Source organism: Alligator mississippiensis, chromosome 11, assembly GCF_030867095.1.
Source record: "Alligator mississippiensis isolate rAllMis1 chromosome 11, rAllMis1, whole genome shotgun sequence".
Taxonomy (NCBI): Eukaryota; Metazoa; Chordata; order Crocodylia; family Alligatoridae; genus Alligator; species Alligator mississippiensis.
In genome coordinates, this window is record NC_081834.1 from 17,602,842 (window position 1) to 17,625,477 (window position 22,636).

A 22,636-nucleotide genomic window follows, 5' to 3' on the forward strand; every position below is an offset into this window, starting at 1 on the left:
GCAGCGGGCGGCGGGCGCAGCCGGCGGCTATTTCTCCCGGCACGGGCGCGGGCGCGGGGTGGCTCGGGTCGGGTCAGGCCGGGAGGCAGCGCGGGCCATGGCCGCGGCCGCCGCGGTGTCGCCCAGGCCGGCGGGGGCCCGCGCGGCCGCGCTGTCGCCGAGCAGCCCGACGCGGCTGAGCCGGCTGCAGGAGAAGGAGGAGCTGCGGCAGCTCAATGACCGCCTGGCCGCCTACATCGACCGGGCGCGGGCCCTGGAGGCCGAGAAGGCGGCGCTGCGGCAGCGCCTGGCGGAGCACGAGGAGGGCAGCGGGCGCGAGCTGGGCGCCCTGCGGCAGCGCTACGAGGCCGAGCTGGCCGACGCCCGCCAGGCGCTGGACGACATCGCCATGGAGCGGGCCGCGCTGCAGGTGGAGCTGGGCCGGGTCGGCGAGGAGCACCGGCAGCTGCACAGCAGGTCCGTGCCGCCCCGCTCGGGCCCCCCGGCTCTTGGCCCCTGGCTGCGGGGCTGGCCTCTCGAGTGTAGTGGCTGCACCGGTCCGGTCCCCGAGCCGAGATGGATTTAAATGGTGTTGTGCCCCCCGTCCCGTGCACTGCAGACGGGACCCCCCACACGTCTTGTCATTGGTTTCCAGTGGGAGGATCTCGGCTACTACAGCCCCGCTCGATGGGAACGGGGGAAACGTGCCGCACGGCTGTAGGCTGAGGGCAAGCGGGACTCTGGGGCGTCTGAACCCCCCAGGCCCACGTATGTAGGACGCCTGCTGATGGATGTGAAGTATCTGAAGCGCCAGGCTGAAAAGTCTTGGGGGAGGATACTTGATGGTTGCCGTGCCATGTGGTATTTGAACGATTGAGGTTGGCTCAGTCACAAGGCTTCAGAACTGATCTGGCTGATTTGACCTGGAACATGAAAAATTTGCCCAAAATGTTTAACTGAAAAGCTGGGTTTTTACTAGGTGCCTTGCCACAGGGCCTCTCTCGTGTGCGCTTGGGTTCAACTTGAAACGAATCGCCCAAGCTTGACAATGTTTTACCCAGTCCCTGTGAGCAGACAGCAAGGAGAGTGCTGGGGCCAGCTTTGAACTGTTTTGGCAGCTCTTCATGCTTGGGTAACTCCGTGGCTCTGCATATATAGCTTCAGGCTTGCTGGCTGTGTCATCCTGTAGTTTGGTAGCACTCTGAAGTAACCAGGTTTTGGCAGTGGTGTTGTGTTTACACAGTGCACAGCCGCTCTTTTCAGAAGGCTGCACTAACAGAAGCCCTGATATTTAAAGGTGCCTGTGTCTTGGATGACTCTGAGCAAGCTGCACTTCATAGCCTTTAAATAGCTTGGAACCACTGATGAGAGCAAATGCTGAAGCTCCTCCTACAGGCAGTAATTATTTAGCTCTTCACTGTGTTTTGCCTCAGTGATATTGCTTTAGAAGTATAAGGACCTGACATGCCGGCGCTCACTTGGTGGGTAGTGGGAAATGAAGCGCTAGGTCCAGGATGCCTGGGAAGAGTGCAAGTGCTAGGTGAGCTTGCTGGTCAGCTGCGTAAGGTCTGCAGGAGCAGGATCCAAGTAAGCCTGAGGGTGTAGAAAGAGTAAGGCAAGAAGGTACTTGGCATTGGCTGATTTCAGAAGCAATGCAGCTGCAGTGCGTACTGAAAGAAACTGGTCTTTCTAGGAAAGAGTTTTAGGAACATTTCAGATGTCTTTGGCTCCTGACAAACCAGAATTTACTTATGCGTTGCTGACTTTGGTAAGAAACGGGCTTTCAAAATACTTAAGTTCTTCACAAGTCCATGCAAGAGCTGCAATGGTTTGTAATGGAGATGGGAACAGTCCTTAAGCATCTCTAAACATGAAGTGGTACCCACTGCTCGCAGTGGTGGAACTAGCTTCATGGCCAGTAATTATGAAGCAAACCAGACGGCTCAAAGATGAGCATAAACAAGACCTTTGAATACTTGGTTAATGAGCAATCTGGGAGAGTGCAGCAGGAACAGCTAGAGTAGGAACCTTTTTGACCAAATGTCATTGAATTGCACTGTTTTGTCAGGGCTGAAACACTTCCTGAGAAGAGGTTTATAAAACTAGACGCATCTCCATGAAGGCTTGGAGAGACCCCTGGCCCCCAGGCTAAGGTACAAGCTTAAATATTTGGGACCAAATTAATCGCATTATCTTTGTTCTCGCTTCTGATCTGAATGGTCCAGGCCACAGAACTAGGCGTACAACGTTCCCCTGCTGCAGTTCTAGTAACACAGTTAGAAAGGTGAGAGTAGGAGGACCTCCTCAATAGGGAATGTAAACTAACTTTGAAAGTTTTCCATGAAACATAACTGCCATCTTTCACTTAACTTTGGTAGCAACAGAAGCAAAATGTAGTTGACAGAATTCAAACCTACAGACTTGGAACTAATCATAACACACAAACAACAACCTATTCTCTGCTCAAGCCTACACAGGTCACTTTGATGTAAAGAAATCACAAAGTAACTATTGAAAAAGGGAAATACTAGTTGAAGTTACAATTACTGCAGCATTTACAGGCAATAATTTACAGTAGAATTGCTGTATAGAAGTACTTGAGAAAATATAAAAGGGGACTGTGACCCATTGGAAAATCTGCCTTAAACCCCTCATCCTTCTTTAGAAGTGTAAAGAGCTGCCTTAAACCCTTCTCCCTTTTCCCTCCCCAACAATTTATCCACTCCCGAGGTCCAGCACCCTGCAAGCAATGGAGGGCTTTGTGCTCTGCTCTAAGCAGCACACAAGCTTGAGATGGCAGGAGGCTGTCGGGAATGCCCTCTGCCAGCATCCCGTCTCAACTTATCAGTATGTCAGACAAGCTGATGTGTGGTTAGAAGCACAACAGTGTGCAGCCACAGGGCAGTGCGGAAAGAAAGGGCTTGTGCTGTCCAGAGACGGGTATGAGCATGCAAAAGCCTTCAGCTAGCCCCAACCCGGCTCTTATTTCCCCACCCCACCCTGCTCCCCATGCCCTGCCTCTCCCCTTTCCCTGCTGCCCCTACCCAACACATGCTGGTGCTTGCATTAAAAAGGTTGACGTGCTTGCTCACCTTCCTAGAGTCCTCTGGGGTATGGCTGGGTTGGCCACATCTCCCCTTAGACCATGAGCTGGGTGGTCCAGACACCCCAGCTGGCCTGAGGCAGAGGCCATGCAGCCCCCTTTGCCAGACAGAAGGATGCAGCAAACTCTTGGTATCCGGCCGCGCTTCTCCAGACAGAATGACTTTTCGTTGTTGTTGCAGAAGTTTTCATCACATCTGTGGCATCAATGTCTTTTAAATACTGTAGTTCGTTCTCAATTGATAACATTGCCAGTCCCGTATATGCACAATATTAAGACTTTTTGTGCAATTGTAATGTTTGTTTTTATTGTTTTCAGGCCCCTTTTCTGTTTGGGCCCCGGGCAGCTGCCTGGTTCACCCATGCTGGTGTCTGGGTCTGCCCCCAGGTGCCGTGTCCCTGCCAGCCATGCACCCTGCTGGTCACGAGGCTGCAGAGGGCTGGGGGAGCACATGCAGCTGCGGTGGGGCCCTCCCTGGCAGGCGTCGGGATCATGGCCCTGATGGCCCAAAAGTTGGGTGCTGTGGCTGCAGGGCATCGCAGGCCGGGGTGTGGGTGTCTAGATGGTTCCGGGGGACGCTTCCCTGCTGATGCCTGAGGCAACAGTTGGACATCCCCAGGGTAACTGTCAGCAAGAAGCAATAAGGCAGGCGTCCCCCAACTCTGGCCCACGGGCTACTTGCAGCCTGCAAAGGGATTGTGTCATGGTGGCCGTCCTTGACGGAGCCAGTGGACTGGCAAGGCTGTAGCCAGCAACTGAATGACTGAAGCCTCTGAAGCAGCCCTGTGATCTGTTGTAAAGACCAGGGACCGTTGATATCCTTTTGCAGTGGGCTTAGCCAGCCAGTGAGGAGTGTGGATCCCCCTTCTTCCCACCGCCACAAAGTCCAATGGATGCTGACACACCAAAAGTGTTGGGAGGTGCTCAGTTACATGAGCTATCCCAGCACAGCCCTGGCCACAAAAATGTGGCTGCAAAAGTCCTGCTTGAGCTAAGCAATGACGCTGGATTCCTCTTATTGTAGGTGTAAGGCATAGTGTGATGCAACTATTGAATGTAACTAGGTATTGCATGGTCGATGGGTTCGGTTATGTGGCCCCCCTCCCAGCAAAAACTTTGGGACCCCTGACTAGAAGCACCCGTTTGGTAGGACACAGTTCAGTTACACTGCTAACTGCCCAAGTGACTGGCATCCCCTGGCTGTCTTGGCATTGTGTGTTATAGCAGGGCCTGAAAACATCTGAAACACTAAATTTGCTAGAGCAGAGGTTTAGAGTGAAGTAAAAGGTTGTAAGGGTCTCCTGATTGGAGTCGGTGGGCCATCACCTGCTGTCTGGTGAGAAGGGATGAGGAAGTACTGCTTGTGTATTTGTTTGTTGTTTTGTTTAACACTGTTTCTACTCAGTATTGTTGTTATTAGCTCATAAGCATCCTCTAGTATCTCAAAAGGAAAGGTGCTTTCTTACTGAAAATTTGTGACTAAAGATGTACGTGTGGGATTGATGCCCCATCCTAATGGGCACAAGAGCTGATGGACATCAACAGAGTAACAGAACGAATTGCTGACTTGGGAAGTGGGAGGACCAAATCATTTACAGATAGCTGTAGGGAGGAGCGGGGGAGACCAACCTAATGTTTGTATGAAGATGTCCTTGTCTAGTCTGGGGGTGGGGTGGACAATTCTCCCCACCATTGCTGCTCTTTAACCTTATTTACATTGAAATGAAATGGTTCTGCCTGTTAAACTAATAATGTAAATAAGCTGATATGATTTTTTCCTTCCCCTCCAGCTGCTTATTTTTATGAATGTAAAACTTCTACCTGCAGGAGTTCAAAAAGGGAAACTGACTTAAACCTGGCACAAGTTCGTCTAAGAGACCTTGATGCTCATCTGAATGCCAAAGAAGCTGAATTAGCAACAGCTTTGAGTGAAAAGCGAAGTTTGGAGGGAGACCTTCAAGAGCTGAAGGATCAAGTTGTCACTGTAAGATCCATCTTCCACTGATTCTACATATGGGGCTCTAGTTTGGATACAAAGCAAAATTAAAAACAAATTAGTTTGTATGGACTCAAAAGCATGCAAGTTCTTCGCAGCATGAAGACTGGCATAGGGGAAGCTGAAATGATGAACTCTTGATTCAACTGCTCTAGCAGAGGATGATGTCTGTTAAGTACTAATGATTCTCTTTGGTCTCCTATTTAGATGAGCTCAAATTATGCTTTACAAGGATTACTAATCAGTTTTGTATAGGATCCCCTGAAATGGCTGCTACTAGTAGCATGTGGGAGAGGAAGCTTTAACACTTCAAAATGATGGTGGGGTTGTTTATATCTAAAGCTTGTCCAAGCGAGCTTTAGATAAAGCACCCCCACTGCTGTTTTGAACTGTGGGGACGCTCATACATGAGACGCGGAGGCTGGTTGGAGCATGGTAGCTACCACACTCCAGCTGACTCCATTAATTGAGCCTGATCCATTGCACTGTAATTACAGGGCATTGGAGCAGCCTCCTGGGTGGTGTACAGGCACCCTAAGTGATTAGTACATAATGCTCAGATAACTTAGTATTATGGGGAAGAGGGAATGCACATAGATTTCCACAACCAATGACCCTGGTAGTACTGCATCCCTTGGATGCTTCAGAAAATAGGCTAGCATTAACACTGCTAATTGGAGACTAGAAGTTTTTGTACCCTGGGTTTATGCAGTAGTCTTAATCACTTTAATGATCTGATCACCTTTGGAACAGAAAGCTGCCCTTCATTAAGTTTATTCTGATAAGAAGGGGGTTCTGTATGGAAACGCACTGGGGATTATTGGCATAAAAATTAACTTTATTGGAATGTCAAACTACATCAGTAAGTCTGTGCCTGTGGGCTTTTTTTCCTGCTGTTGCTTGCAGTGGTTACTGAAGGCGTGGTAGTAGAACTTAACTTCTATAACTCTAGTTGTCTGGATATAACATTGCTACTTCTTTCCTGCATATTGACCTTCCACACATTTGTCTTCTTTCCTAGCTTAAATTGTCTTTGGAAGACACCAAAAACCATCTACATAGTGAAATGTTGAGGAGAGCAGACCTGGAAAGCCAGATGAAAAATTTGCAGGAACAAATGACATTCCAGAAGCGCCTCCATGAAGATGTATGTTTAAATTAACTTTAACAAGGATTTTCTAGGTAACCGTTACCATGGCCCCTGGATGTCCTTACATAAGCAATGTTAAAATGCATTTTATTCTTAAAAGGTAACTAGAAATTGAGTCAACCTTATGACAATCCACCAGACTGCAAAGCTAGATAGATTTCAGGAATATGTACAGCTTTGTTAACTACTGGTGTTCTGATATTGATATGCTAGAGCATGAGATTATTATTAACTTTAAGCTTCTCAACACCTGGAAAACTCCACACCTGAAATCCTTTACAACTCTGAATGTGCAAATACCCTTTGGACTGCATTTTTGACTAGCAGTTAACTACTGAAGTAGGATATTGGGGTTTGTAACTTTTAAATCGGGCAATAAGGGAATGCAATATGGAGAATATGAACTTTTAACTCTTCCCAAAGCAGTATTGTAGCTCTTGCCTGAGCAAGCACTGTATCCTGTAGGACTAACTGTAAACTACCTACTTAGTCAAAACACAGCAGTGAGACCTAGGGTAAAAATGCAAGTGCTCAAATCCCACTGTCTCAAATAAAAGAGGTGGGGAAACCAATACTTACAGAAAATTCAACAGTTAAGAGTAATCTTGTCTCGCCTTCAAGTCAAAGTTTTAAGAGCCCAATCCATTACAGGGGAATTATGAGCTCATAATAATTCCATTGCTTGGAGAGGCTTAGAATTGGACTGAAAGGTATTAAATATACTTAGGGGGAGCAAAGAGGGAATGATCCAGAATTCCCATTTGAACTTGGGACTTAGTGGTCTTTTGACTTGCACAGAGTCAAAAATAAAGTAGCAAGTACTTGATGGTAAAAATCTGCTTTTAGATAGTGACTGGCTTGCTAAACCCTGACTTGTAACAACTGCACACTTTTTCATTCATAAAAAAAGATATGATGGTAGTTCATTAATCTTTGCAAGTACTATGCATATCCCCTTCTAGGAGCTCAAGGAAACAAGAAGAAGCCATGAGAGCAGGATAGCAGAAATAGAATCTGGTCGTCAGAGGGAATTTGAAAGTAAACTCTCAGATGCGTTGCAAGGGCTCAGGAGAGAGCATGAAGAACAAATACAAGGATACAAAGAGGAGCTGGAACGGACATTTAGTGCCAAAGTGAGTCTGCAAAAGTTTGCTTGATTTGCAGCAAGCTGTCATGCTTCCTACACCTCTATCTAAGTCAGTGATCCTCAACCAGGGTGCCGCAGGATGCTGTGCAATGTTAGCATTGTTAGGTGTGCAAACAATCATAAGATTATACCCAGAGACTTCAAATAGGAATCTAAAGTGTTAAAACATTCTGCTCTCTTGGGATCTTTCTGAATTCTTTTCAACAGATGAATTGCTCTATTTTGCTGTAGTAAAAACAAATCAAAGCTGGCGTTTTCCAAAGGGTGCTTTGGGTCCAAAAAGGTTGGGAACCACTGATCTAGGTAGTGATGTGTCAAACACCTATGTGAAGTTGACTAGTTGTGTACTTAATATGGAAACTCTTCTGTGTATAACAGTAAGTCTATAAGGAGAACCTTTTGTAGCCCAGGTTGACCATTTAAGCATGCTATCCACTGCTTGACGGAGTAAAAAAAAAAATCTAGTTCAGCTACACAAGAATGAATTGTCCCATATTGAAAGTACTATGGAGGTAGAGGAATAAAATTGAGAATAGCTAGTTACCAAATCAATTTGATTCATCTGTGTTTTAAAGTAGGACAACTATTGACATTTCTGTAGGAATGGCATAAGCATAGTGCCAAACATGGTGCAGTAACAGTGTAGCTGGTGGGGGAGGGTGGGGAAGGGAGAGATGCACTGTTTTTTCTACATTTTAGGATTATGATAGAGGCAGACTAATTTCTGTTCAGTTGCAACAGGTAACCCTGTTAAACAATCTTGCACTTAGCAGGCTATTCATTCTAACAAATATGCCCATATGTATAATGAAGGTAAGGTGAGATGATAAAACTTTTATTAATCAATTCTGACAGTTGTAGGTGTTATCACCTTCCACCAGGACTAGGTTAGAGAAATAGTTTACTGGTAATGGTCTCCTCGCTCTTTCCTTGTTCCCAAACTGATCTTGCTTATAAGAGGTCATGTCATGGGAGTGACTGAAAGCTCCCATTAACAATGTTCTTTGAGTGTTTCAAGTTCTCTGTAGCCAAGCACAGACGCATGCATGCCCTTCTTCTACAAGTGGATTGACTTAAACATGAATCCTTATGACCAACAGTGATTCATTCCTAGATGGAGAATGCCCAACTTGCTGCTGCAAGGAATAGTGACTTTGCCAATGCTGCTCGGGAGGAGCTGATGGAAACGAAGCTGAGAGTTGACAGTCTGACAGCCCAGCTTAACCAATATCAAACCCAGGTGGTGTTTCTTGTCTCAGTAAAATTTAAAAAACAAGCAAAAGAATACCTCAAAGTGCTTACCAGTAACTAAACCTCTTAACAAATTCTTAGAACTCTGCCTTGGAGAACAGAATCAGGGAATTGCAGGAGACCATGGATTATGACCGTGAAATGTATCGAAGACGTATGGTTGAAAAAGATAAAGAAATGGCACAGACACGGCAGCAGGTACAAGCACAGCTGGAAGAATATGAACATCTACTAGATGTGAAGCTGGCTCTAGATCTAGAAATAAATGCCTACAGGAAGATGCTGGAAGGAGAGGAACAGAGGTAATGTATATTATGGGACTATATATGAAGACTTCCTCAGATACAGTAAACTATTTGCCACTCTAAGGAGATATGGGGCACATCTACATGAGATGCTTACTGTGCACTAGCCTAATAAAACTGCAGTAGTGTGCTGGTCAAAAACTGCACTAATATGCTGCTATACAGTGTTATTGGGCTACTACCCAGTAAGCATCACAAAAACTGTGCACTGGCATTACTGCACAGCTAGTTAGTACTTCATTAAGCAAGTACTAAACTAAATGTGCAGTAAATACTGTGCATTAATGAACAGATAGGTGCGTCCATAGAATGGTAAATTATCCATTAGGGAATCTGTTACCTGGAAGTGCTGGGCTCCAAAATCAGCATTGGCTGCAATTCCATGTGTGAATTTCTAAGTTCACTTGGCAACATATAAAGACTTGCATTATATTTAAATTTCAGTTACTGTGTTTTGTCAAGTTTGATATTCTTCTAGAGAAGAGCCCTGCTATTTAAGGGAAAGTATATGTGGGAGGTGGGGGAAAACTCCTTGACCAATCTTTAACCACTTACATCCTTGGAGATGTTATAAGAACGCCAAGGAAGAATTTCTTTAAGGAAGCCAAACTAATTTAAAGGTGGGGAAAGTAGTCCATAAACTTTCTTTGAATTCTGATTACGGTATTCACAGCAAGTCGCAACCTTAACTAACCTGCCTGGGTCACTCTTCCTGGTGAGATTAAATACAACAGTTAGCTTCACACGCATTAGATGAAGCTGGTGGCAAGGAATTGACGTCATCATTTGCCTACTTTAATGTAGTTTCTTGCGTTTTCTAGGCTTAAGTTGTCCCCGAGTCCATCTTCCCACAGTGTTGCAACCCAGGCAACAACCAGTCAAGGGCGTCGCTTTCTGCATGGAAAGAAGAGAAAAATAAAAGAATCAAGAAGGGGAGAGCCTAGTGCTTACTTTAAGACTATTCAGCATGCATCATCTTCAGGAAGTGTGTCCATTGAAGATATTGATGCAGAAGGGAAGTTTGTCAAACTTAAAAACAACTCAAATGAGGTATTGATTTCCCTCACTCCAATGGCTTTTCACCTGTAGAAATGAAATTAAACTTCCTTCCTGTTTACATAAACAGGATATTGGGGAACCAGTCTTATTCCTCTTGAATTAAACTGTTTTTTTGGGAGAGGGGCAGGGGGTGGAAACCGCTTGCTTGTTTAAACAGTGTTCTTTTAAAAATGCCATACATCTTAAGAGCTTTTCAGTTAATTTTATGTATCATAAGGGTTTTATCCTTGTGTCCAAGTTGTTTTTTCTCCTTTAAATTGAATCAGAAACTTGGGTAAATTCGGAATTCAAGGGATCCTTATATTCAAAGGATTATGGCAAATGGTGCTGCCTTCTCCATGAGGGCTAGTCTGTTCAGCACTTAGCTCCCTTGATTCTCCAAAGCCAGTTCAAGCTGAAAGTATTTTTACACTGAGAAATAGATAATGGTTCTCTGCTTGGAGAGAGACCTCCAACAGGGAAGTCTGTGAGAAAATTACTACTTTATTGAACTGTCAAAAACTGGCAACATCCCTGGATGCAGAAAAATCAGTCCAGCTTTATCAGAAACGTCAGTTATCCTCGAAGCTAGATGAGGTGCTTTAGTATATTGGATAATATGAAAGTACTAAAGTTTAGAGACTCTTATAACTGCTAAAATTCTAATAGGATTGGCAGGGCATGTACTGTAGGTCTCCAAAGCTGGCTTCACTTGAATAACATGTTAACTGATATAGTCAACAGTTGGCAAATGCGGAATAATCTCTTGGGTTCTTTTAATGCTAATTTTTTTTTTTTTGTTCTGTAGCTAAAGGGAGAGTATAGATCATTTCCAAAATTAATTATCTCTACATATATGTAACTTCCTAATGTGGGAAATCTACTACTGTGCCAAGCCAAGCAGGTGGTCCAAGGTTGGTGTTCTCAACCCTGGCAAAACTAGTGGCTATCTAAAGTTGGATATCTGACAAAGCTTGGACAATATTACAAATTAGTTGCTCAACTAGTCTTCTGCTGGCAGGATTGAGGTAGCAAAAAATACTAGAACTAGGAGGTCTGGTTGTAATAATACAAAGTATCCACAGACCCTGCTCTGTTCAGGGGGTGGAGGGATTAAAAGCTGTGAGTGCCCAGGAGGTGCGGTGACCAGGCAGCCGGGATGATGTCACCAAAACAAGACCTCAAAACTTATTGGAAATATCATGTTGCAGGGTGGGGCTTACTACTCTACTAAAGACATGAGGTAGGGTTTGTTCCTTGAGATTAGCATAAAGCTTTACAATTCAAATGATTCTGCACTTAACAGGATTTGGTTGCAGTATGTGAATATTGATAGTCTAGATTTACAAGAGTGTGTATTCTTGGGAGGTAGGTGATTTGTTTATCTTGGCCTAAACCATTTAGCTTAAAGAGAACAGCTAAATGTTTGGCACTCTCCTCTTTGCTTGAGGTGGTTGAAGCCTTGTCTTCTGAACTAAACCTTAGTCATTCTTGAAGTAAGGCTTCAAAAGTGTTGAAATTTGTAAACCCCCCTGACGTTCTAATGTTACTAATTCCAGGGCGTTCTGATAAGAGAAATTTTGATCCAACTGGGACTGAAAGTTTGGTTACACTAATCCTGGTGTAAAGTGATCTAGTAGAAATGCCATCTAATACTTTAAATAGTAATAATAGGGCCACTGATCCTTGGAACTCTGTATAGAGAAGATCTGTCCAAATGGCTACTAGTTTCCAAATGTCAGATGAAATGCCCTGAAAGTAATTTTTAGTTTCATAGAAAATATTCAATAAGACATTGATCTTAAAATGCCGTTCACAACTGCATTACACTTGATTCAAACTTTATTGTTGCTACCCTAAACACCCTGTGAAGGAAGGAATGAAAAACTAAAGTCTTTGGATGTGACTGCAAGGAATTTGTGGGGAAACCACTGTTGTCACAGTGTTTGGTTCTAGCCGGGAGAATGCTGATAAACTAAAGGTAACTAAATGTCTAGTGAAGAACGAGAATGCTTCAGTCTTAACAAAACTTTGACTAGGTACCTAATGCAGTTTCCCTTCTTACAAGAGGGATAGCATGATGAAAACAATTGAGTAAGAAAATATTTAGATGTATTCTAATTGGAACATGATGAAATTCACTCTACAGTACCTTAGGGACCAGCTGAAGCAGTCTTAAACAAGTAACTTTCTACTGAGAAATCATGGAGGAGAAGGAATGTTCCAGAGAACTGGAGAAAGGTGAACATAACAATTTGAGTTCAGTTGCTTAACTTGGAAAGACACTACAACAGTTTGCAAGCACTTCATGTCAGTGTTGGGAATGTCTCATTATCCATGACTTGTTCTTGAATGGTCTGATTTTTCCTTTAGAATACCTGGTCTAGTGAATGCTATGGGGAAGCAGTAAATGTTATTTAAACCAGGACTCAAAGGATTTTGTCATACAGGGCAATTTCTCTCTCGTGAGGAAATTCAGGTACTCTGGAGGCTCCTATCTAGATTGCATCATTGACTGAGAATAAAATGCACGATAGCTCTCAGTGGGTAAAACTGAGACTGTGAAAGTATTTCATAAAGTCTCTCAAAGGTGTCCTGGACCAGCTTCTCTCCTATGATGTTATTAATGGCATAGAGAGAGGCCTATGACGGAATACAGAGGGCCTATAGACTTCCCAGATAACACAAAGGCTTGTGGTGGACAGGATCAGAATGGTTCTTGACTAAATGATCTCACGCTAGCCTGCAGTGTACTACACTTAAGAATAAAGTGGCTAGGAAGCAATACTGCTGAAAATCTGTTTTAATGTCTGAAATCATAAACTATAAAATCAAGTCAATGGCCTGTTGCAGAAAAAGAAAGCATTCTGGGGCATGTTACCTGGCATCTTATGTAAGACATGAGAAGTAGCTCTTTGCTCTTCTGGGTGCTGGTGAGATCTTGGGTGGAGTACTGTCAGGGTTTGGGTATTGAATGTTTTAAAAAAAATAAATAAAAGCAGATAAATCGGTGAGCCTGCAGGAGAGAATGACAAAAGCTTAATGACTGTTTTTTGGGTTGTTTGTTTTTATTTAAAAGCATGACCCATGAGGGAAGGCTGTAGGAACTGGTTTTCTAGCTTTAGCAAAGACCAGTTGCAGGGGAGGACATGACAGCCTTTAACATCTTGAGTTTTATAAAGGGAATGGCTGGCAATCAATTTCTTGCACACCCAATGGTCTTTGTTGCAAGCTGTCCCATTTTCTATGCCTGTTAGGTTAGATATTGGGTGGGAGGGGAGGCACATGACAAAGCGTAGTGAGGTGTTGAAATAGCCTACGTACTGGAATCTCCTTCATTGGAGATCTGTAAAGACAGGTAAGGCAAGCATCTGTCAGGAAAGATGGGCTCAAAGGTAGATGAACTTCTGGAGGTCCTTCTGGGTTTCTTCTATACAATCTTACCTAGCTGTAGGCCCATTTTACAATGCGAGTGTGAATTGTTTTGGATTTTGGTCTAGCTAAAGATTCCAGCCTTTTGGAATACTAATATCCTCCTTTCTTACCAATAGGATCAGTCACTACATGGATGGGTACTAAGACGACAACTTGGAAGCTTGTCCGACATAATGTACAAGTTTCCTGCTCGGTTTACCCTTCTGTCAGGCCAGGTAGTCACGGTAGGTAACTTGTAAATTATCGCAAGGTTGTTTTTCCCAAGCAAATAACCAACTTTAAAGTAGAGAGAGGAAAGCAGGATTTATGCTAGTGCTGGTAAAATCTGCTGACAGACTAGTAAACCAGAGAATTTAGTCTCATCTCGAGAGCAAACTACCTTGTTGACGGTTAGCAGTGGGGACAGAAGCATCCTTGCAGCTGAGGACTGATCTTTGTTACCAGCAAGTGACTTGAGTCCCTTGTGGGATACTGGGTTCAGAAGACCTGTACTGGAATTGGATATTCCTACTTCAGACTGAAATTGTCCCTAGGCATTTTAAATAAAGATTACTTTCAAAGAAGCTCACCAGTTAAATCTCTTCTCTCTAAAGATCTGGGGTGCAGATGCTGGTATCCATCCAAGCCCAACTGATCTGGTTTGGAAATCGCAGAAATCATGGGGAACTGGGGATAGCATTAGAGTCGTACTTATCAACTCTGATGGAGAGGTAAGTGAAGTTAAAAAGCTGTATTGTTTTACCTCTTTGAAGAATGTACTTACAGCATATCTTCCCTGGGGGATGACCCTACTTTTTGCAGGAGACAGCAGATCGGAAGGTTGTGCAGGTACCCAGGGGGGAGGACAGTGGCGAACAGGAAGATGAGTTTGAGGAAGAAATAGCAAGTAGTGACATAGCGCTTCAACGTCAGGTAAATAAAGAAATTCAGACGCAGAAATTACTATTAACAACATTTACTCGTTGGTCTTTTTTATTGTTACTGTACTTAAACATGTTCCCAAAGTACTGTCCATATCTTGCAACTCTTAGTATTTTTCTTACAACTCTTGCCATTTTTCTCCCTGATGTCAGACCAAAAGAAGAAAAAAGAAATGTTGTTTGGTTTCATGATAGTGGGTCCTGTGAGCAGCACAAAGCAGGTGAGACTAGTGTAAGCTTCCTGCTTGTTTTCATGTGGAAACCATTTGCTTTTTCAGTAGTCCAGAAACCTTTTGTGTTGTGTAGCTTCTGCATGGCTTTGCACGTAAGCTGAAATTGATGCTTCACTTCAGTTCTAAAGCATAATGTTATAGCTAATTAGAAATGAACCACTAACCTTTTTATTAACCCTCATGAATATGCCAGTCTCTTCTATATTGATGAATGTAAACAAAGTGGTGTGCTAACTGGGGTCTAAAAAAATAACAAGAGTAGTTGATGCACAACATTTCCATAAGCTGCATGTTTCTCTCCATATGCCTGGAGTAACACCAGATCAGACACGTCAGTGGAATTTTGATTTCTTATTTTAATAATGTTGAATCTGGACTTGGCATTTTTCACTGAAAGCTACTAAAAGATTCTGACTTCCTTAAACTTTCATAAATATCTTAAACTCTTAAATTGCTTCTGAAACTGGAGTTTGAATTTTGGGCATTTGTTGGTGGTGTGGTTTGTTTGTTTGTTTGTAGTCGCACTTTAGCCCACGTATCTAATAATCTGTCTACACTTGATCTTAGCCCACAACAGGCTCTCCACCTCTGTTTGTGACTCTTCCCTTGTACTTCTCCTTTGGATCAGAGAGGTGCAGGTCATACTGTTTAAATTGTCTACTTAGCCTAAGCATATTCCGGCTTCAACTTTTCTAGTACCCTTTTGGCTACTGTCTGCATCTTAACTTGAGAAGAGGGGCGGGGAAAAAACAATCGGCGTTTCTCTGAATATGGTTTGAATGGTGGGTTGTAAAGTAACTGCTAGTACTTCCTAAGATCCATTATGATGGTATGATTAGTCATCTAAAATAATAGCTCAGTAAATGCAAACTAAACTTTACTGTTGAGATGTCCCTAATCAGAGCTGAGAAATTGGCTTGTAACCATGCAAACAGACTCCAGTAGAAGCAAACATCTAGTTTAGCTGGGCTAGTCAGCTATGTTGTGAACAAATGCTACTACAGTAAAATCCCTGTTTCTTGGCATTCTGTTAGCCAGCATACTCTATTAACTTGCACTGTACTGCCGCGTGCAACCCCCCTATACCGCTACCATCCACTACCCTGTGCCACTGAAGGGACCACCCTCTCCCTCCCCCGGCACCAGTATTTTTAGATAACTGGCATGTTTACATTACTGGCACCCAGCATTCCCCACTCATACCAGATAACAGAGATTTTACTGCACTAAAAAGTAGCTTTTTGGAAGGGATAGCTTGCTGTCTAAGTAGGTTAAAATGACCAGAAAAATGAGGTCCAACCTCAGACTTCCCCCATCACTTTTACTAATAAATATAAAGTCAACATTTTGGAGTTCACATTCTTTGCAGTCTTCTTCCTGAGGATCATTCACTTCTGCAGTAGTGGACTTGAGTAGAGTGGGCTGGCTTTAGTTGGTGACCTTCCCAGAAAATAAGCATTGGCTGTGCTGAACATCTTGTGCTCCCAAATTGTACAAGGAGAATACAGGATTGGTATATAGGCAGGCACCTGAGAAGCAGGCTATTCTATCTAAAGGAATAAAAAGTAGATGTTTTTGTAACACCTGCTTTTTGCAGAGTACCATTCAGATGTCCTGGTCTAACTTCATGACCTGAAGTAAAACTAACTTTAGACTGGAGCTACTTAGTCCAAAATCGCTGATTTTTTTTTTTTTTTTTTTTTTTTTTTTTTTTTTTTTTTAAATGAATCTCTGCCCATTACACTAGGCCCAGCAAATTATCCATGAAATGCTTTCACATGCTGGGACCTGTATCCTTCAGCCAGTATTGCTATAGCAACTGAGAAACTCACATCCATCCTTAAACCTGGGATTCTTAACTCTCACAAAGCTGAAAATCTTAAAAACTTTTCTATACCTAACCACAGAAATACTTAAAGCTTCTAAGGATGGGGAAAACTTTATTTTTTCTACTGTATTAATCTCAAATCATGAAGTGCTCTTGAATTATGTCCCTGTACATGCTAATTCTACACCCTTAAATTTGTAGTGTTGTATAGTCAGCACTTCAGCCAAGCTGGCTCTGCCTAGATTGTTTTAAACGAGGTTGAGATTTCAAAATAGCAAATCCTAAATAAAAATTATTTATCCTAGTTTTAAAACTATAACAATCATTTCTGTTTAGCATTCAAGACCAAAATTTACTATTGCAGTATCAGTAGTAGGAAAAATTAAAATTGGTCTTGGCTACCTTCCTGTTGACACAATGGAATCTGGCCAATTAGGGTCCCATAGTGTTAAAAACCCACTGAAATTTCTCTTTTCTAATGACCAGGGATCTGGGTTTTCCATTTGCCATGGAAAAACATGCTAAAACCCAGATTTTCTCATTTTAAGAATATCTAGATTTTCTCCTTCTGTGTTTTTTACCTTTTAAAAAAAAAAAAAAAAAAAGAGAGAGAGAGAGAGAGAGAGAGAGAGATGATGGGTTTCCCCTTGCAGGCTAGCAGAGTTCCAGCCTGCACATGGCTGGGGGAGCGGGAGAAGGGTGATCAGCAGGGGGTGCCATGTACATGTGTGCACTCATATGCACATGGCTGCCAGGCAGCCTGCAGACCAGCTCCCACAGGTAGGTGTGGCTGCAGTGCAGGAGGGGAACTGAGGCCCCCATAGTGAGGGAACTTGGCTGGGCAGCTACTGCCCAGCTAGGGCAGTACATGGGGCTTGGGGCCTGGGGCTGGAATGTGCTGCCACAGGGCCTGGGCAGGGAGTGGGACAGAGCCGTAGGTGCCTTGTCCAGGGGCACAGGACAGCAGCTCCCTGCTGTTGTGCACACTCCTGGAGGGAGAGGGCATGTGCTCCCCAGATTTCTGCGTGGGGCGAGGGTGAATGCGGGCATCCCACTGCAGGCTCAGGCTCCCTGCCCTGCCCCTGGGGCCTTCACTGCCTAGTGGGCAGGACCTAGTGCAGCAAGGTGGGGAAGCTTCTTGCTGCTGCTACAAGCCCATGCCACCAGGGTGAGGCACCCTCTGCAGCAAGTGTGGTGGTGCGGAGTTGTGCCCCTCTCTGCCATTGCTGCCGGGTGGGCAGGGGAGTCTTGCCAGGGCAGTGTGGAGCTCTCTCGGCAGCAACAATTACCTTCTCTACCCAGCCCCACTCTACCCTGTCATGCTGGGTCTTGCTGCTGGGCTACAGAGTCCCCAGGGGAGGGCAGCAAGGTAGGGAGCCTGAGCCTACAGCAGGCAGCCCACGCCTGCGGGAGTGGGGGGGGAACCGGGCTCCGCACTCCACTCCACCACAGTGGCCACCGCCTCCTGCAGGTGGTAGCTGGGGCTCGGGTGTTTCTGCAGGGAGCAGGGGTCCCTGGCCCTGTAGCCCTGGCAACAGAGGGCCCCCTCTGGCAGAGCTGGAAGGAATAGGGGGACTGTGGGTGGAGAGTGAGGGGTACCAGCATGGGCAGGGGGGCTGTGGGTGGGGAGGTAGGGCACCAGCATACCGGAGTTGCTCAGTGCCACAAAGCAGTGGTAGGGGATAGCTGCAGCTGGACCTGTATTTTGTTGAGCAAAGGAAGCATGGGGAACTCTTATTTTTGTATGATTTAGAAACAAACAAACCCCCAAAATCAAATGCCAACATTTATGGGTATTTAGAATTTATTTTACCTGTGCCTCAATCACTAGACTTCCAAATCGCTTTAAAATTGTAAATATATCAATAAAATTGTGTTCAACTGATACCTATGTAATGTCACTTCATTTTAATCACAGAAAAACCATGGGTTTTGCATTTTTTAAACGGAGAACTTGCACATGTTGTGGTTTGTTTGGTTTTTTCTTTTTTGTTTTGTTTTTTAAACAGAGAGGACCAAGATCCCTGCCAATGACAACAGTATTTTAAGTGTATTTTTTAATATCCTTTAAACATTTCATCTGAAAGAATTCCAGAGTGCTCTTAGGTTTGTCTTGCTATCATATAGCATATAGCCAGTGAGCATGAGTGTGCTTCGTAATATTAATAAGTTGAAAGTAGCATGATGGCCACTGCTTCCTAGACTCGGTATCAAATGGAGTTCTGTAAGCTTATTCTGATCCTCCAAGGCTGTTTTGTCAAGAGGTGCAGGGCTTCTTTAGGTTATCCTTATGCATTTAAGAATACCACAGGTTAGTGGCTAAACTATCAGTTGTGTCACATTAAGTGCAACAATGTTCTCAGGTTTCTCAACACTTCAGTTCATTCAGGGTTACCTATTCTGTCATTTGACAAAATATTTCTTTGTGCCTCTCTCTTCCCATGTTTCTCCTATCATATCCCCTCTTTCTCCTTTTTTAGGACTAGTACATTAGAACAACTTGCTTATTAAGCTGTTTTAGTAGCTTTACTATATTGTGAAACCATGCTCGTGTTTAATAACATAACACCTTTCTGAGCCTCTGAGAGCTTCATGTGGTTTCTCCTTCCCAACTGAGATTTCCCCATGCGGCCGACTCTGTCATGTGCCAACATGCCAGAGGTGCGTAAGGACATGTTTGAACTGACAACAGCTGAAGCCAGGGGATGTCAGCCGGGGGTACTTGGACCCTAGGGGGTACTTGCGGGTGGGCAGGGACAGAGCACTGCCACCAGCGAGGAGTAGGGGTGGGAAAGCTCGAATATGGTGGCCACTGCCGCCACACATCTCCCCTCCCAGTGTTTAGCCACCAGGGTTATTTAGGCTAAAAAAGTCTGGCTTAAGCCATAAAGATGATGATAAAGAAAACTGTAAACTTATGCACTGCAATAGTGTCAACAAACCCCATGAGCTAGGCTTGATGACAAAGCACTGCGTTAGTTTTCCCTTCTCCATCCCCTCTGTTTCTACCTCTGCCATGGTGGGGTGGAGGGGGATACACTAGATAATGGTTCTCAACATTTTTTATACCAGGACCCATTTGGAAATATTGATGGCCCGTCCTGACCCAGCCCCACAGTGTGCATGGTGGGAGGGTGGGGAACAGGACACGGGACTAGGAGGCCCCAAGCAGCCCCTTGCAGGCTGGAACTCTGACAGCCTGCAAAGGAAAAGCCACAGTCGGTTTCTCATGGTTTTTCTCCTTTTAAAAGAGAATCCATTTTTAAAGTTTGCTTGCAACCATTTCATGTATTCTTCTGAACTATTTTTGGGTTGAGAACTGTAGGTTGAAAAATGCTGCATTAGAAGCTCCAGTGGGAGCTGGGGTTGCAGCATGCAATGAAAGCTCCTAGTGCTAGGGGCCTGGCAGGGGTAGTCTGTGGGATTTTGGAGGACTTGGGCCTCCTGTACTCGTGCACGTATGCTGAGAAGATCAAGTGTTTAGAAATAGCAGATTGTTTCAAGAGATACTATTTTGGAGCATTTTGGCCACCTTTGAAACATTTCAAAGAACATATACACTTGTCCATCTGGGCTTTGAAATGCTTTGAAACATTTTAATTATGTATCTTTCCACGTCCTAAATTAATCCTAAAGCGTGATGTGACATGCAAGACAAGTTTGATAAATTAAATTAAAACTACTTGGTTTTATTTTGAGCAGTTGATGGTTTGGTAGCCATCCACTACACTCCAGCTTAATGCTATTATTAAAGGATTTAAATTTCTGTATTTATAATTCAGAACTTCTATAGAACAGAACTAAATAGATTTTAGTAGGTAAAAGCAACTAAACCCGTGAGTGAGTGAGCGAGCGAGCATGGTGTGTGCACATGCACACCCACACCCAGCTTCTGTCTGATTTGAAATTAAGTTCAAGTATATGAAACCAGTAATTCATTATGCTATTTAATATCTCTTTATAGTGTCTTCAGCAAAATGAAGATCCTAGCTGTTCTGTCATGTAACTAAACCAAGGTGGTGACCATCTAAAATGCTCCTGAACTTCAGCAACTTCTGGAATCTATGATCCTCAGACTTTTCCCCCGTCCTCCCCTTTACCTATTTGAGAGAGGCCCTCCAGAATGTGAAACTTTGTCAGTTGATATTATTTTACTCTATTTTGGATGTAACAGTATAAACTAGAGCAGACTTCCTTTATGAAGAAAAAAGGTTTTTAAAAATGAGAAGTTCTGTGAACTATCCACCCACAACTTGTTACAAAGGACAGGTGTATACAATTCATGTAATTTTTGCCAGCTGTCTTTACCTTAACAAGCCTTTATATTTGTGATCATTGACCATTCTTTATCTTGCTTCTTTAAAAGTTCTTTCTCAAAGCAGCCTTTGAAGAAATAATATTGTTTCAAGTATGACTAAAGTGAGCCAAATTCTGCCCTGACTTGCACTTTGGACAACTTCACTGAAGTCAGGGTAAGGCAAAACGTTATTGTTGGGAGTTCTTAGTCATTGAAATAGAACTTTCTTGGAGTCGCTCATCACAGTACAGGCAACAAATCTAAGCCAATTGTTAGAATTATCTACTAGTGTATGTGAAGTTTTAAAATTGGGAAGCTATTTATAAACTGTTCTTTTTAACTTGTAGTTAAAGTATAATATACTGTTACTATATCCTACTTCCTGGCAATCTATAAACTTATTGAGTTTTACTAAACTTGTACACCGTTACATAGCTTCTGTCAACACTGTGTTGGAAATTTGGGTTGGATACCTGGGTTTACATAAATGAGCAAAGGAACCCTTTGCCAACCTAAAAGCTACTCGGCAATACTATATGCACAGCAATATTATGTTCTAACACTGCCAAGTAATCAGGTTTTTAAGGGGAATAGAACTAAAGGCACTGGACAGTTCTGTATAGCCAGAGTCAGAGGGCTCCCTTTAAAGTGTTCCTCTACTAACTGTACAAAGTATAAAGAAGAATGTGGTAGTGTTGGGTTTACATTGCCATGGTGTATACTTGACTGGGTTGAAGGGCACTTCCCTTTTGGCAAAAGGTTAGGAAACTGTGACATTTAACAGATTAATATATAGTAGCATGACAATGTACAGTTAACTTAAGGGGCATGGCAGGAGAGGCCATGGGTAACTGCTACAGTGGAGCTCTAGCTTTTTCTGTTACTGAGAGGCTTACTTGGCTGTGTTGTGGTGTGGAAAAACAAGGACTCCTGCAGGGCTGCTTAACCAACGCTGAAGTCTGCTTCCCTGATCTCTCCCTCTTTTAAAAAAAAAAGTGGATGATGCAGCCCACTGGAACAGCTTTCAGACTTCTTTGTTGCCTTGCCAAAATCTTTGCTATATAGTATGTTTGAATTCAAGATCTGTTCCATGTTAGGATATGGCTTTTAAAGTAAAGCTCTTCTTTGACTGCTTTAGAGTTCCCTTTGATAAACTAGTTTAAAAAAAACCCTACGTGGATTTTAAATCTTTTGACACCTTGGCTTTGCATATTTTAGCAAATCCAAATCCTTTGCTTCATTGCACCTTGTCACTTTAAAATGGGTTCTGTTTATAATCTTACTATGTTTATTATTTTGGTCTGTTAAATTTTTTACTATTAAAGATATTTTCCATGTATATTATCACTCTTGGGCTTTAATGTTCAGCAAACCACTTTGGAACATCTGTATTATCTGTACATCCTAACTTGGCTAGGAGGATTGAAGGGATGCAGCTGAAGAGCTAGGGAAAGTCTCCCTCCCTGTAAAGAGCAGATGGAAGAAGTCTTCAGCAACAGAGTAAGCTGCTATACAATCTGTTGCACATGGCTCACATTCCCTAAACTTTCTGAATAAAGCTGAATTGCAATCAACTTAATCTACATAGAGAAGTTTTTCTACAACTCCAACAGTGTCACATTAGATGTGTGATCCAGCACAATGTTTAGATGAAATGTATTTGTATATTTATATATAATCATAAGCAATCCAACACTACAACTTAATTTTGTGTACTTTATCATAGGGCTTTTGTTAGCCTTTAAACAGCATACATAAACCGTCAAAACAATCCTGATTCACAATTTCTCTCTGCATTATGCTAATGCAAAGCAGGACACTGATAAAATCTTCAATTTCACAAACGCAAACATCCCAAACTATATTAGAACAGCCAAATGTTTCCTCAGAAAGATTTTGCATTTAGAAAAATCCTAAATGTAGTCTTTTGTAGACTGTAACTGAACTGAGTACC

The 22,636-nt window shown here is 43.3% G+C and overlaps 1 protein-coding gene across 3 annotated transcripts; it reads left to right on the top strand.

Moving 5' to 3' along the window:
* Nucleotides 1–11: 11 nt before the first annotated feature.
* On the top strand, nt 12–22,021 carry LOC102562931 (lamin-L(III)). 3 transcript variants are annotated; one of them, XM_059714630.1, is made up of 12 exons: nt 12–456; nt 4,910–5,066; nt 6,100–6,225; nt 7,191–7,361; nt 8,490–8,615; nt 8,708–8,928; nt 9,753–9,981; nt 13,521–13,628; nt 13,998–14,114; nt 14,206–14,316; nt 14,478–14,545; nt 20,350–22,021. In XM_059714630.1, exons 1-11 carry the CDS (start codon nt 98–100, stop codon nt 14,514–14,516), a joined length of 1,764 nt encoding a protein of 587 aa, XP_059570613.1. In that variant the 5' UTR covers nt 12–97; the 3' UTR covers nt 14,517–14,545; nt 20,350–22,021. The 3 variants fall into 3 exon arrangements, 2 of the variants coding, with proteins under 2 accessions (XP_059570613.1, XP_059570612.1); XM_059714629.1 differs by lacking the exon at nt 14,478–14,545; XR_009455574.1 differs by lacking the exons at nt 13,998–14,114; nt 14,206–14,316; nt 14,478–14,545; nt 20,350–22,021 and adding an exon at nt 12,119–12,210 and having other exon boundaries at nt 13,521–13,600.
* The last annotated feature ends 615 nt before the right edge of the window (nt 22,022–22,636 follow it).